Source organism: Dendrobates tinctorius, unplaced genomic scaffold, assembly GCF_039654945.1.
Source record: "Dendrobates tinctorius isolate UK_male_01 unplaced genomic scaffold, ASM3965494v1 ptg000008l, whole genome shotgun sequence".
NCBI classification, from domain to species: Eukaryota; Metazoa; Chordata; class Amphibia; order Anura; family Dendrobatidae; genus Dendrobates; species Dendrobates tinctorius.
The window spans coordinates 74,790,303-74,805,716 of record NW_027361676.1 but is presented as its reverse complement, the minus strand read 5'-3'; the positions used below and the strand labels follow the sequence as shown (position 1 = coordinate 74,805,716).

The window sequence follows — 15,414 nt, the reverse complement described above, 5'->3', positions numbered from 1 at the left end:
CATAGAGGTCTCCAGAAGACCTTGGGTTGTCATGCCGACGCACCGGTCACCCACGATCACGTTGAAAACAGCTGACATGTCCCGTGAAAGATGTGTGCTCACTGATGGAGCCCACATCAAAGGGAGGGAGTCCAACATCAGCGTACTATTACGTCCGATGTCAGAAAGGGGATAAGCTGCTGTGTGTACTCTGCACCCCACTGCCTGTGGGAGTACTGTCTTTTAAACCGCTTTATGTACACTGCAGCCCCCTGCCTCTGAGAGTACTGTCCTTTAAGCCACTGTTTGTACTCTGCACCCCCGCCTGTGGGAGAACTGTGTGTTTTCTATTAGTGTGAGAAATAAATAATTGGCATTAGTCATTTCATTGCAATTAGTAGGCCAAATAAATACATTTTCAGGAACGGTGTGTGTTTTCTAGCAGTCTTTGAAATGAATAATTGGTATTGGTCTTCTCATTACCATTCATAGGCCAAACAAATATTTTTTCTGGACCAATGTCTCTTCTTTGGTAGTCTGGGAAATAAGCAATTAGCATTAGCCAACTTGTTGCCATTTCTAGGCCCAAAAACTAATTTTTCAGGAATCATGTGTATTTTCTAAGAAATAAATAATTTGCATAGCTGTCTATTTGCTATTAGTAGGCCAAGGAAATATTTTTGCAGGGGTGGTGTGTGTTTTCTAGTAGTCTGAGAAATTAATAATTGGCATCAGCCATCTCATTGCCATAAGTAGGCCTAATAAATAATTTTTCAGTAACAGTGTGTGTTTTCTAGTAATCTGAGAAATAAATAATTGGCATGAGCCATAACATTGCCATTTATATGCCAAAGAAATATTTGTTATACACTGGTGTGTGTTTTTAGTAGTCTGGCAAATGAACAATTTGTCATCAGCCGTCTCGTTGCCATTTCTAGACCAAAAAATATTTTTCAGGAACGGTCTTTGTTTTCTAGTGGCCTGAGAAATAAGTAATTTGCATTATCCATCTCATTGCCATTAGTAAGCCAAGTAAATCATTTTTCAGGAAAAGTGTATCATTTACTCTATTGCTGTGTCTATATGAGTATAATTGTAATAAATAATTGTACTCTGCATTGATTTTTTTTTTGCAAGTAGTGTATCTAAAGAAAAATTAACTTTGCAATCGCCTTTTTCCTATTTGTGGGCTGAAAAAATAATTTTATTCTACCGCTGTGTCTACACGAGTTATTGTTTCAGAAAAGTTACTCTACTCCGCAGCCATCTTTTCGTGTGTCTAAAAAAAAAATTGTACTCTACCTCTGTATCTGTAAAATGTGTTGCTGTGCCTAAAAAAAATTACTTTGCCTTTAAGTCTCTGCTACCCTGCCTCTGGGAGAACTGTGCCAAAAATCCTCTGTGTGTACTGTGCCGAAAAGCCTCTAGTACAACTGTGACAAAAATCGGAGTACTGTGCCAAAAAGGCTCTGGGAGCACTGTGCCAAAATGCCTTTGTGTGTACTGTGCCAAAAAGCCTCTCTGTGTTCTCTACAGCTGTGTCTGTGCGAGTAGTGTGCCTAAAAAATAAGCGTACTCTGTCGCTGTATTTGTATGAGTTGTGTGAAGTACTCCTTAAGAACAGCAGACTTTTCACCTTTTTTATACTTTGCACCTCTCTTCTGTTTACCTTCAGTAAGTAGACTGTATATTTATTAAGACTAATTGCTTTATTCTTTTATTGGTATTTCATTATTTATTTTACTCACTGTAACAGCTTTCCTTTGTTCAGCACATTTCTCTTGTAGTTAATTCGCATTCTGCTCTGCCCTCTGGTTCTTTGGTAAGAACATGAAGCTAGCAACTCAACAGTTGTTGAGTGAGATTAGGTCCCAGTTGCCATCTAATAGTTCTTTGGCTATGGATATCTCAATACCCGAAGGGGCAACTAGGGACTGCAGTGTCAGGATATCTAGTCTGTACAGGAACCGGCAGGCTCAGTTTGGATTTTTTAGTGTCTACCCTATTAATCCCGATTGAGTTGCTACACAGGAATAACATAAACGCTGCCTTCGGCTAATATGAACCATAACAGAAGGTTTTACACATCTCTGCCATGCTAACCATCCCTTCCACGGTGGTGACGGTGCCCCAGCTCTGTTGATGGTAACTTCCTTCTCCTCCTCTGCCTTGTGCTTCCACTGAGTCCCCTTGTCAGGTGAAGATGCCTTCAACACTGCATCTATCAGCGTGTGCTTGTATTACCACATTTTCTGATCTTGCTCTAGTGACTGAAGTAAGGATGGCACGTTGTGCTTTTAGTGAGGATCCAGCAGGGTGGCCACAAAGTAATTAGCACTTGTAACAATCTGGGCAAGAGGCACAGCAGCATGTATTGCCTCATGTTTTCCAGGCTGCCCAGAGGCAAGGACAAGCAGGCCTTGGTGGGAACAGAATCGTCTGGGTCCTCTTTATTGTCTGTATCCCTCCCAGCCAAGCTCCAGTGAAGCCTGTGAGCTGCTTTGAGTGCTCCTGTATGGAGGCCAACTTGTTGGTCGTCAAGTGGTGTTGTTCCACAGAGCAGCTCACCAGTGCGTGCTGCAGCACAAACTCCAGTATCGCCGGCTGCTGCTCGCAGAACCTCTCCAGCATGTTCCAAGTGGAATTCCACCTTCTGGATATGTGACATATGAGGTGGTGAGGAGGAAGGCAGCTCCTGTGCTACCACCTGATCCATCATCACCAAAAGTGTTTTTCAAGGAAGCATAGAAGTTGGATAGCAACGTTGCTGATCAGCACTTGCCATGTTCATGGAGTACTTGAAGCAGCGCAACATGGCACACACGTCCTGCATGAAGTCCCACTCGTTGGTCTTGAAGTGGTGTTGTTCCGTAGAGTGACTCACCAGTGTGTTCTGCAGTTGAAACCCCACTGTCGCCTGTAGCTACTCACACACTCTCTCCTGCAAATGCAAGGATGAGTTCCACCTTGTGGGCAGGTCACATATTAGGTGGGGAGCAGAAAGGCAGAAATGATGCTGCACCGCAGACATTTAAACAGCAGCCTGGTGAGAAGGCCAAAAGTGTATTAAAGACAATTCACACTTTCTGACCATATGAGGAGATGGTGGTGGAAGCAGAGTAGGAGGAGGCAACATGGACAGAAACAGCTGACATAATGGCTAGGGGCCTGCAACTGAGCTCAATAGCAGCCAACTTAATGGCTTGGGGCTGGCCTTGGCGCTTTGTAGCAGCAGACATAATAGCTAGGGGCCGGTCGTGGTGCACAGTAGTAATATGAGGCGGGGAGCAGGAAAGCAGAAGTGATGCTGCACTGCAGACAGGCAGACAGGCAAGCAGCAGCAGGGTGAGAACGCCAAAAGCACATTATAGACAACCCGCACTTTCTGACTGGATGAGGAGATGGTGGAGGAAGCGGAGTAGGAGGAGGAGACTGCATGGACAGAAACAGCTGATATTATAGCTAGGGGCCTACAGCAGTGCGCAGTACCAGCCAACATAATCGCTGAGAGCCAGCACCTGCACTTTTTAGCACCTGACGTAATAGTTAGGGACCGGCCGCGGTGTAGAGTAGCAGCCAACATAATGGCTAGGGGCCGGCCTTGGCGCTTTTGGACCCTGCTCCCTATTTTGCTGTGAAGCTGGGGCAGTGTAACCACCACTTCTTCCTATGAATTGCCCATATCAATCAGATGGCCTTGGCTCCATGTGGGGTCTAAGACCGCATTATCCCCCATTGCATCATCACACCTCTTCAGTCTGCTGTTCTTAAGGAGTACTTCACACTAAGCAAGATCGCTAGCGAGATCGCTGATGCGTCACCGATTTTGTGATGCAACAGCGACCTCGCCAGCGATCTCGTTACATGTGACACTTAGCAGCAACCACGCCCCCGCTGCGATGTAGCTGATCGTGCTCGAATGTCCTGGGCCATTTTTTGATTGCTGGTGTCCCTCTGGCCAGCATGCATCGCTGTGTTTGAAACCGACGAACAACCTTGTTAGCGACTCAGAAATCATGGACGCAGGCGGGAATCATCAGAATCGCTGCTGTGTGACACTAAGCAACGCAACAGCGACCTCGCCAGCAATCTCGTTATGTGTGACACTTAGCAGCGACCAGGCCCCTGCTGGGATGTCGCTAATCATGCTCGAATGTCCTGGGCCATTTTTTGATCACTGGTGTCCCACTGGCCAGCATTTATCGCTGTGTTTGAAACAGACGAGCGACCTCGTTAGTGACACAGAAATCATGGACGCAGGCCGAAGTCGTCAGAATCGCTGCTGTGTGACACTAAGCGACGCACCAGCGATCCCGCTGAGATCGGAAGACCCATTTCTGCCCAAGCTTTAACTTCCTGGCTGATGTCTTGAGATGTTGCTTCAGTATTGCCACATCTTTTCTTATGATGCCATCTATTTTGTGAAGTGCACCAGTCCCTACTGCAGCAAAACAACCTCACAACATGATGCTGCCACCCCCGTGTTTCCCAGTTGGGATGGTGTTCTTAGGCTTATAAGATTCTCCCTTTTTCCCCAAACGTAGCAATGGTCATTATGCCCAAAATGTTCAATTTTAGTTTGATCAGACTACAGGACATGTCTCCAAAAATTAAGGTCTTTGTTCCTGTGTGCATTTGCAAACATTAATTTGGCTTTTTTATGTTTCTTTTGGAGTAGTAGCTTCTTCCTGACAGAGTGGCCTTTCAGCTCATGCTGATACAGTACTCGTTTCACTGTGGATATTGACACAATCTTACCAGCTTCAGCCATCATCTTCACAAGGTATTTTGCTTTTGTCCTTGGGTTGATATGCACATGTTGGACCAAAGCACGTTCAACTCAGGGACACAGATCCCATCTCCTTCCTGAGCGATATGATGGCTGAACATTCCCATCTAGTTTGTTCTTGTGTATAATTGTTTGTACAGATGAACGAGACACATTCAGGTATCTTGAAATTTTGCCCATAGATGAGTCAGACTTGCAAGTACCCAATTCTCTTCCTGATATCTTGGCTGATTTCTTTAGACTTTTCCATGATGCTACACAAAGAAGCAGTGTTTCAGGTGTGCATTACAATACATCCACAGGTGTGTCTATAATTAACTCAGATCTTGCCAAAAAAACTATCAGAAGCTTCCAACCACATGACATCATCATATGGACAGTCCAGAATTGTTGAAAGGCATAGTAATCTTAGTGTATGTAAACTTTTGACTTTGCAGTAAGTAATAAAAATGACTTAAAACATTCTCTCTCATTATTCTGACATTTGGCAAATATCAAGAACTAGCTGAAGAGCCCGGCGTTGCCTGGGCATAGTAACCAACTGTGGTTAGTTATAACAAATTATAATGATTATATTGCACATAAAAACATTTCACATCACATATTCAACACTACAGATTTGCAACACAAATTAACTAAACAATTACCCAAGTATTGATAGTATTTTATTTTCAACTCATTTAAGAGCCTCTTGATAAACAACATGTTTGATTTTTCCTTTCGGTGCAAAGTTGAACAGATTTTTGGCAGTTCCAACTCTTGAACAGATCACATAAAGTTGACCATGAGAAAAGCATGGGGATTGCAAATCGATCCCTACTACTTAAATCGATCACTACTACTTTCAAGGACTGTCCCTGAGCATTGTTAATGGACATTGCAAATAGCAGTTGAACTGGAAACTGGACGCGTTTTAAATCAAAAAACAAATCAGATGGAATGAGTGGAATTCTTGGAATGAAAATGTCCTCTCCTTTGGCACATCCTGTTTCTAAGCTGTGTATCTAACCCTATCCTGTGTGATAATGTCTGCTGAGCTGTGTACCTAATCCTCTCTTGTGTGATACTTTCTGGTGAGCTGTGTATCTAATCCTATCGTGTGTTACTGACTGCTCAGCCGTGCATCTAATCCTATCCTGTGTGATACTGACTGCTGAGAAGTGTATCTAATCCTATCCTGAGTGATACCGTTTGCTGAGCCGTGTATCTAATCCTATCCTGTGTGATACTGACTGCTGAGCCATGTATCTAATCCTATTCTGTGTGATACTGTCTGCTGAGCCATGTATCTAATACTATTCTGTGTGATACTGTGTGCTGAGCTGTGTATCTAATCCTATCCTGTGTGATACTGTCTGCTGAGCCGTGTATCTATTCCTATCCTGTGTGATACTGACTGCTGAGCTGTGAATCTAATCCTATCCTGTGTGATACTGACTGCTGAGCCTTGTATCTAATCCTATCCTTTGTGATCCTGACTGCTGAGCCATGTATCTAATCCTATTCTGTGTGATACTGTCTGCTGAGCCATGTATCTAATAGTATTCTGTGTGATACTGTGTGCTGAGCTGTGTATCTAATCCTATCCTTTGTGATACTGTGTGCTGAGCCGTGTATCTAATCCTATTCTGTGTGATACTGACTGCTGAGCTGTGCATCTAATCCTATCCTGTGTGATACTGGGCACCCCCTGCAGTCTGTGCCAGAGGGTGGTCTGTGTTGGCACCATAATAAATTGTGTTATTTCCAGCTTTACAGAAGGGCGATAACACCATAGAAATGATAAGAATAATAGGCCTCAGTTACCACAACTGTCTACAAAGAAAACTGTTGCTGATAGCAACCAGTCACAGCTCATTTTTCATCTTTTAAACAGCTCTGGGACAGCATGGCAAGTTTTGAGTGGCAACTTTTGTGTTTCGACTTTTATGTGGTGAGGTTGGTGTATATGTGGTGAAATGTGTGCTGAGGGTGGTATATGTGTTGAAGCACGTGGTAGTGTGTGGCGCATTTTGTGTGTGTGTTCATATCTCTGTGTGTGGTGAGTATCTCATGTCAGGGCCCCACCTTAGCAACTGTACAGTATATACTCTTTGGCGCCATCACTCTCATTCTTTAAGTCCCCCTTGTTCACATCTGGCAGCTGTAAATTTGCCTCAAACACTTTTCCTTTCACTTTTTCCCCATTATGTAGATAGGGGCAAAATTATTTGGTGAATTGGAACATGCGGTGTTAAAATTTTGCCTCACAACATAGCCTATGACGCTCTCGGGGTCCAGACGTGTGACTATGCAAAATTTTGTGGCTGTAGCTATGACGGGTGCAGATGCCAATCCCGGACATACACACATACATACACTTTTTCCCCATTATGTACCTAGGGGCAAAATTGTGTGGTGAATTGGAATGCGCGGGGTTAAAATTTCACCTTACAACATAGCCTATGACGCTCTCGGGGTCCAGGCGTGTGACTGTGCAAAATTTTGTGGCTGTAGCTGCGACTGTGCAGATGCCAATCCCAGACATACACACATACATACATACAAACATACACACACACATTCAGCTTTATATATTAGGTGATGGTAATCCTAATTGACCTAAAATGGTTAAGGTATATTCTGATTTCATGTCAGATATTGAGAAATACATGCATATTTGTCATATTATATAGTGTATGTAAACTTCTGGTTTCAACTGTATATATATCAGTTTTATCATTTTACTTCATCATTGATAAGTACTAACTTTTACTTACCAATACAGTTTCGGAGTCCTGCTGAAAATGGAATATAAGCATAGGGATTACGACCATTTGTAGCTTCGGGAAAAAACCTCTGTGGCCTAAATTCTTCAGGATCTGGAAAGTATTCCGGATCTCGGTGTAATGCATAAGGAACAATTAACGCATTAACTCCTTTAGGGACCTTAAATCCCCCTGAAAAAAATAGATAATTTCTCTTTGAAAAGTTAACAAGTTAATGTTTTGATGCAGTAACGTCTGATAGTGTGATATGAGGCTCATACTGATAGTGCAGTCTTCACAAATGGTGCGGGCATAGAAAGGAACTGACGGAAACAGGCGCAGGGCTTCCTTGATCACTGCTTCAAGATATGGCAGGTTCTTCAAATCTTCCATTGTGACAGGCCGATCAGATTCACCTGATATGGGTAAAAAATATTCAGGAAAACTTTTTGAAAAAAATAACTTGCAATTAACTTCTAAATATCAAGGTACAGTACATTACTGTTTTTCTTTTATGTGAAATGTATCTCTGAATATCAAATGAATGCTTATTTTAAGTTACCTCTAATAAGGGCTTCATTTTCAAAATTGTAGCACGTGCAAAAAAAATGTAAAAGGATTTTAAAAAATCATTTATGTAAATGAAAATTGAATGTTGTATTGAAAAATTGGAATTTCAGTGTAATTTACGAAGAAAGTAAAAAGTGTTAAAAAGTAGGCACTCAAATACACCCTTATACCGTGTATTAGTATCAAGAGGGTTTTTCTCCGCGCTGCTGGATGGTGGAAAGATGTCAGTCCGAGATAAGGTTTAATAATTTGATAGTGGTTTTTACTCATGTCTACGCGTTTCGAAGTTACAGGCACCATCTGTGACTGGCATCTCTCCACAATCCAGCAGCATGGAGAATCTCCACAAAATATTGCTTGATATAGATATCTAATGGTCACACATGACCAGTGGATCTGCAGCAGCTGTTAGGTATATAGTAAAAGTGATAAAAATACCTACACCAGATGAGCAACTTCTGATATATCTACCTCAATGCTTAGGTAGATAAAATCCTATTTTGCACTATTCTTTCTCCTTAGTATTTTTACACTCTAAATTAGACATAAAGGTTGGCCTATAGCCTCAACATACTTATCTAAATATCCCTGTTTTGCCCATACAAAGCTAGGAGGGATAGCTAATACTAGAGAAGAGAGAGAGAGGATTCAAAAAGATTTAAATAAACTGGAGAAGTGGGCAGCAACTAACAGAATGGTTTTTAACAGGGAGAAATGCAAAGTACTACATCTGGGCAATAAAAATGAAAAAAGCATATATAGAATGGGAGGAATAGGGCTAAGTGACAGCACATGTGAAAAAGACTTGGGTATACTAATAGATCACAGACTGAATATGAGTCAACAGTGTGATGCAGCAGCAAAAAAGGCAAATGCAATTCTAGGATGTATTAACAGAAGCATACAGTCTAGATCACGTGAAGTCATTATTTCCCTCTACTCCTCTTTGGTCAGACCTCATCTGGAATATTGTGTCCAGTTTTGGGCACCACATTTTAAAAAAGACATAAAAAAACTGGAGCAAGTTCAGAAAAGAGCGACCAGAATGGTGACCGGTCTGCAAACCCTGTCTTATGAGGAAAGGTTGCAGGATTTGGGAATGTTTAGTTTGCAAAAGAGAAGACTGAGAGGAGACTTAATAGCTGTCTACAAATATCTAAAGGGCTGTCACATTGTAGAAGGAACAACTTTATTCTCATTTGCACAAGGAAAGACTAGAAGCAATGGGATGAAACTGAATGGGAGAAGACACAGATTAGATATTAGAAAAAACTTTTTGACAGTTAGAGTGATCAATGAGTGGAACAGGCTGCCACGAGAAGTGGTGAGTTCTCCTTCAATGGAAGTCTTCAAACAGAGGCTGGACAGGCATCTGACTGGGATGATTTAGCGAATCCTGCTTTGAGCAGGGGGTTGGACCAGATGGCCCAGGAGGTCCCTTCCAACTCTACGATTCTATTATTCTATGATTCTATGATACAATATTTTCTTGAAAACCAGGATCCTCGTATCATCTGTTCACACAGCCAACATGCAGTTAATAGCCCTCTGCGTTTGTGCACATACTTGTTGACAGCTTCATGCAGCATTATGTGAACACCCTATTTATTATATTGATGGCTGTACCGTACAATGCAAGCAATTGTTACCATACACCTTTCATGTCTTCCCTATTTCCTCTTAGATTGTAAGCTGGCAAGCAGGGCCTTCAGTCCTTTTGGTATCTGTTGATTTTTGTGATTGGTGTTATTCTGTAATGTCTTTTATTGTCCATACATTCTCCTCTAAAATGTATATTACTGTGGAATATGTTGGTGCTATAAATATAAAATTATTATTATTAGTGTAAAAAAGGGCCTCATACACATTCTGCTGAAAATTGTCAAGTAGTGGTACTCCCAGACTCATAGTGGCTATGCACAAAGTGCAAAGCCTTCCAAAAATTACAAGCTGGGTCATCCATGTGTGGCGCCCCAAGGAGTATGGCCGCCACAGTGGCTTTGCCTTCCTCCAGGGGAGGGTAATGCCAGGCTTGGAGACAATGATGGATCTCTCTCACAGTCAATCCATACATGCAACACAGTTCCACTCCAGACCAGCAGGGGGAACTCTGAACCAGGATTAAGGGGAGGAGTGCTCTCTGAGGGCCAAGAGGAAGAAGTATGCAGTTAGTCTGCGGAGGGTGAAGTGTGCAGACGTGTAGGGAGAAGCTGGAGGTTGAGCTGCGGAAGGCGAGCTCCCTCAGCGTGAGAGCGCAAGAACTGGAGCCTGGTCTCTACGGTTGTATGGATACTAACGGTCCTACAACAGATACCAGAGGAGTAGGAGGCTGTAAATGCCCTACTCCCATCTAAGACGAGGGCACAACAGCAGCTTGGATAGAGAGCCAGGACTCAGAAGAGGAGAGTCCCCGAGATAGGCTGCAGCTGTCTGCCGTGCAAGTAAGGTTCTTGAGAACATCTGACAGGAGGAACTTCAGTGTAACTCAGTACTTGGAGTACTTCATTCAATCAGGCGCTAGGAAGGAGACTGCACAGCCCGTCTGTGAGAGAGAATTCCTGAGTTGCTTCCAGGCTAGCCAGCTCCATTACCATCTGTAATCAGGACCCTGGACTGCAGTTACCAAGTAAAGGTACAGAAATTGCACCCCGCTGTGTCTTGTCTGCTTCCTACCCTTACGGCACTTCTACATCCCCGTGCCAACCACCTCTACACTGCCCTGGGACTATAGCTTCACCTGTGGGGAGCTTTTACATCCTTGCTGCGCTCTACCATCAGTCCCAGCGGATCTGTATGCAGCGTCGGCTTAACACCTCCCTTGCCGAGCACCACAGGTGGTGTCACGAACTATTCCATTAACTACATCCCCCATTACTTGGGTGCCCAGGGCCACGGACCGGGTCACCGCTGCTATGACACATCCCCTGACACCGGCCCGGTACCGAGTACCCCACAGCCCTGGGAGGGCGACCCACATGCACCCTTGAAAACACCAACTGTAGTGCCTCATTCAAATATTGTGAACAAAGTGTAGTTGTGATACTTCTACACTCTAAAAGGCTCTGCACACAGTGCAAAGCCTGCCAAAAATTAGAAGCAGGGTCAGCCATACAGCCTTCAATGCAGCAAATTAACTGCCTTATAAAGAAAAAAATAGGAAGTGTAGTAGTGGCACTTCTACACTCATAAAAGCTTATTATATTATCTTTATTATTATAAAAATGGTAATCTAGTCATCCATAGACCCCTGAAGGGCAACAACTGTTGGGCCTCATTCAAATATTGACGATTAAAACCAATTTATGTGCTCTGTCATCTGGTGGTGTAGAAAAGTAAGGGCTAATCCAAGGCTTGTTCATTTTTATCACAGCATGCCTGTCAGTACTTTGTGTTGACAGATAAAAGCGCCTATCCATTATGACTCTCCTGGTGGCACTCAAACCTGCTCAGACAAGACACTAGCAGCAGGGCTGCAGAACACCTCCAAGGCATAGAGGGACAGCTTTGAAACCCCATAGCTGAAGGTTGCAGATGAATTATGAAGTATGCTGTTTTTGTCAGCCAGGTATTGCTTGATCATCTTTAAAAACTATTCCCTCCTTGTCAAAAATACCTGGTCATCAGTGTCTGGATGCTGGGAGAGTGTCATGAAATAGGCCCAGGTTTTGAGACTGTACCCCTGCCTCTGCTGGAGCTAGTGTGTGTTTCCCATACCTCTCCTCCTTGGTTGAGCAAAAAAGCTTGACCCCTGCTGCTAGCATTGTCTGATGGGAATTTTATCAACATGTTTTCCACAATGGCCTTCTGGTATAGCACCTTTTTAATAGACCTCTCCACCTCAGGAAGGAGAGATTCAATGTCCTTCTAGTAGTGTGGGTCTAGCAGGGTGAATAACCAGTACTCTTTTTTTAGCCAAGATGAATGTAATGCAAGAGTCACAGGAAAGGCAGCTCCTATTCCTCCTCCTCTTCCTCAACTTTCACCCCCTCATTGTTACCCAATCCACGCTGACCAGATGAGATTAGGCTTGGCTGGGAGTATCTCCCTGTCTCATGTCTTCCTCATCAATGTCTGGTCCGCATGCAAAGTTTCTTGTTTAATTATCAGCAGTGACTGATTAATGAGGCACAGAAGCAGGATCGTTGCGCTGATGATGGCATCATTTTGAGAATGAGGAGAAGAAGGAGGGGGTGCATGAACTGGTGTAGAAGATGGATGAAACCCTGATAGAAGCAGAGCCAGCAATCCTCAGCATCAGTAGCACACGTACTGTGCCTGGGTGGGACTCGGCCCCGGCCTCCACAATGTTCATCCAGTGTGACATCAAGGAAATGTAGCATCCCTAGCCACAAACAGTTGTTCATGTGTTGGTTGTTAAGTGGACTGTCCCAGTAAGTACATTGATAAGAGCATGGGTGATATTCCTAGACACGTGCTGGTACAAGGCGGGGATGCCACACCGGGAGAAATAGTGGGGATCGAGTACCAAGGGACCAAATTTGTACACATATACTAGGTAAAGCTTTGTTTTTATTTCAAACCAATGAAGTTTCACACAAACAAGTTTGGATAGAGTCGGTGTCCCTGATATGTAGAAATGGGCGATCGCTCCCTGGGTCACGTGCACATTTGCCTGCTCTTGCATTTGAGGTGGGGAAACCCAAGGGCAATACGATCTCTCAGAGGTGGTAGTTCCTATTCGAGCCGCCTCGAGGAGTCTATCCCAGGCCCATTCATTTCTCAAGAAGGGTTCATCCTGCTCCCTTTTTTCTTGGATCACACTCACTGCTTACCAGCGATGTTGTCTCTCCATTTCGAGGAACATGACCCAGTTTTTTCAGTTGTCAGCTCTTGCAGCTTCCGAGGCAAGTACAAAAACTTGATTCCAGCTCACCCAGTTGCTCTATGCTCATCCATCTGGGGCTCAGACACCGGCCTCGCCCTGGCCTCCCATCAAGGACAATAGAAAAAATTGGAGTCCAGCTCAACAGGACTGGATTTTTGTAAAATAAAGCACGTAAAACACTATGGATGACAAATTCAATCCTGAAAAAAAATGTCAACTATTTTTTGGAGTGTTATATGACGCAGAAATTAATAATAATACTATATGGATAAAAATGTAGTCGATTTTTTCACACACACAAAAAAAGAATGTAGTCACGTGCAGCAGCTATATATTTAGCAACGGACTGCAAAGCCCTAAGCTCTGCCAATACTATCTATTCTACCACTTTTCCTGCTCCTGCAACTGTCCCCAGGCTAAATGCAGAATGTATGTGATACAAACAGTAAAGCACAGGATTAGCTCTTAAGCCCCAGTTACACATAACGATGTCCCAGCGATCCCACCAATGATCCAACATGGATGGGATCGCTGGGAAATGTTAGGCTGATCTCTGGTGAGCTTTCACAAAGACAGCCCCTCCAGCGATCAGGACTAGCGAGCAAGCTGGTATCCAACGTAAACATCGGGTTTCTAAGAGCAGCGGGGCTCTTAGAATCCCAATGTTTACCCTAGATACCAGCGTGCACTGCAGGGCGGGAGGTGGAGGCAGAGCAGCACACAGACCGGAGTAGCAGATAGCAGAGCCACTCTGGTCTGTGCACCGCTCTGCCTCCACCTCCCGCCCTGCAGTGCACGCTGGTATCTAGGGTAAACATTGGGTTTCTAAGAGCCCCACGGCTCAAAGAAGCCCGATGTTTACGTTGGAAACCAGAGTGCAGCGTCGCTCATCGCTGGCTCCCGCTGCCACACGCAGCGATGCGTGCTGGCCAGCGGGAGACCAGCGATGAAAAAACGGCCCAGGACGATCCAGCACGATCAGCAATACCCGGCAGGGGGGCCAGTCGCTGCTGGATGTCGCACAGCGATGTCGCTGGAGAGATCGCTGATGTGTCACAAAATCAGCGATCTCACCAGCGAGATCGCTGTGTGTAACGGGGCCCTTAGAAAGACTGTTGATATAATGGTTCAGTATCAACACCAGTATCAATACTAAAAGGCTCTGATTAGTTAAGGGCATGTCACACTAAGCGATATCGCTAGCAATATCGCTATAACTTGTGACGTTATAGCGATATTGCTAGCGATATCACTGTGTGTGATATTTACCTACAACCCGCTCCCCCGCTGATTATCGCTGATCGCGCGAGAACAGGCTGGACTGTTTCTCGTCGTCTGCTTCCTGTGGCGCTTCCTGCTGTGATGACGAGCGACGTGTGGAGCCGGGCGGGAGGACGCAGGATCGCCTGGTGTGACAGGTAAGTAGCGACCCCCATCCGCAGCGATGTCGCTAGTGAGATCTGCCTGTGTGGCAGCTCACTAGCGACCACTTAGCGATGCACCAGCAATCCTGACCGCGTCATATCGCTGGTCGGGATCGCTGGTACATCGCTAAGTGTGACAGTACCATTAAACTATGCACACAAAGCCCTGATAACGCCTCTGTCCCTAAACTCTACAATGGCATCAGTGAGCCTATTGATAGATTTTATAACCTCTAATGAAGTAATGCAACCAGAAAAGCACAGTAATGACATTACCAAGATGGCTACGGCATCACAGTGATTAGCAGGCAATCCTTGCATGCTTATTAGCTGTGTAACAGGCGCCAAACATGAAGGACATGGAGTCAAGTTACAAATCCGAGCACCAGCCAATTCTCGTAGAGTGCCGAGCACATCCAAGCACCCAGATACTCGATTGATAGCCTAGTGTCACCAAGCACATCCGCTCATCCCTAATAGTCAGGTATTCCGATAAGTCTGCAAATACACACTCTACAGACATCTGAATCCTGGTATGGTGGGTGAGAACAGGTGGTCATGTGACTGCAAGTTTGCAATTTGCATATTTCCATCCACGTTCTGAGTAGAAATTAGTTCTCTCAACACTGGCAGATGCAGACAGAAAAGGGCCCCTGTGCAAGAACAATATATGGGCCCTTTGCAGCCCAAGATCTCCTAAAAATGCAAATTTGCACCTGCTTTGGATGTATACCAAAGAGGCCAGGCACTGAACAAAACCAGGAAGCAAGGATGAGGTCAGGAATAAAGCTGAAGCCAGAGCAAGGTGAATGGAAAAGCAGGTGGAATCTGTAGGCAAATTAAGTTGTTAAGTCAGTCCAGGATCAGTGATCAGGGTAACACACAAACCAGGGTCAGTATACACTTATAACTGGCAACTCCAGTTTAAGTAGGGAGTTGTTCTACCACATAGGTCATAGCGTAGAGCTGCTGACCAGGTGGCACCACAGGTGCCTGTTACACCAGTATCTATGGATGGACATTGTAAGAGGGTGAACTGTGATTACACCAGGAGAACAC

The 15,414-nt window shown here is 44.3% G+C and overlaps 1 protein-coding gene across 1 annotated transcript in view; it reads right to left on the bottom strand.

The window, feature by feature from the left end:
- The window catches only part of LOC141092554 (cytochrome P450 4V2-like), a 143,278-nt gene that overhangs the window by 6,433 nt on the left and 121,431 nt on the right, over positions 1 to 15,414 (bottom strand). The window contains exons 9-10 of the mRNA XM_073578812.1: positions 7,797 to 7,931; positions 7,528 to 7,707 (exon numbers count right to left, since the gene is read on the bottom strand). Of these exons, the coding sequence (XP_073434913.1) occupies positions 7,528 to 7,707; positions 7,797 to 7,931 (315 nt within the window). The remainder of the gene's footprint in view (positions 1 to 7,527; positions 7,708 to 7,796; positions 7,932 to 15,414) is intronic.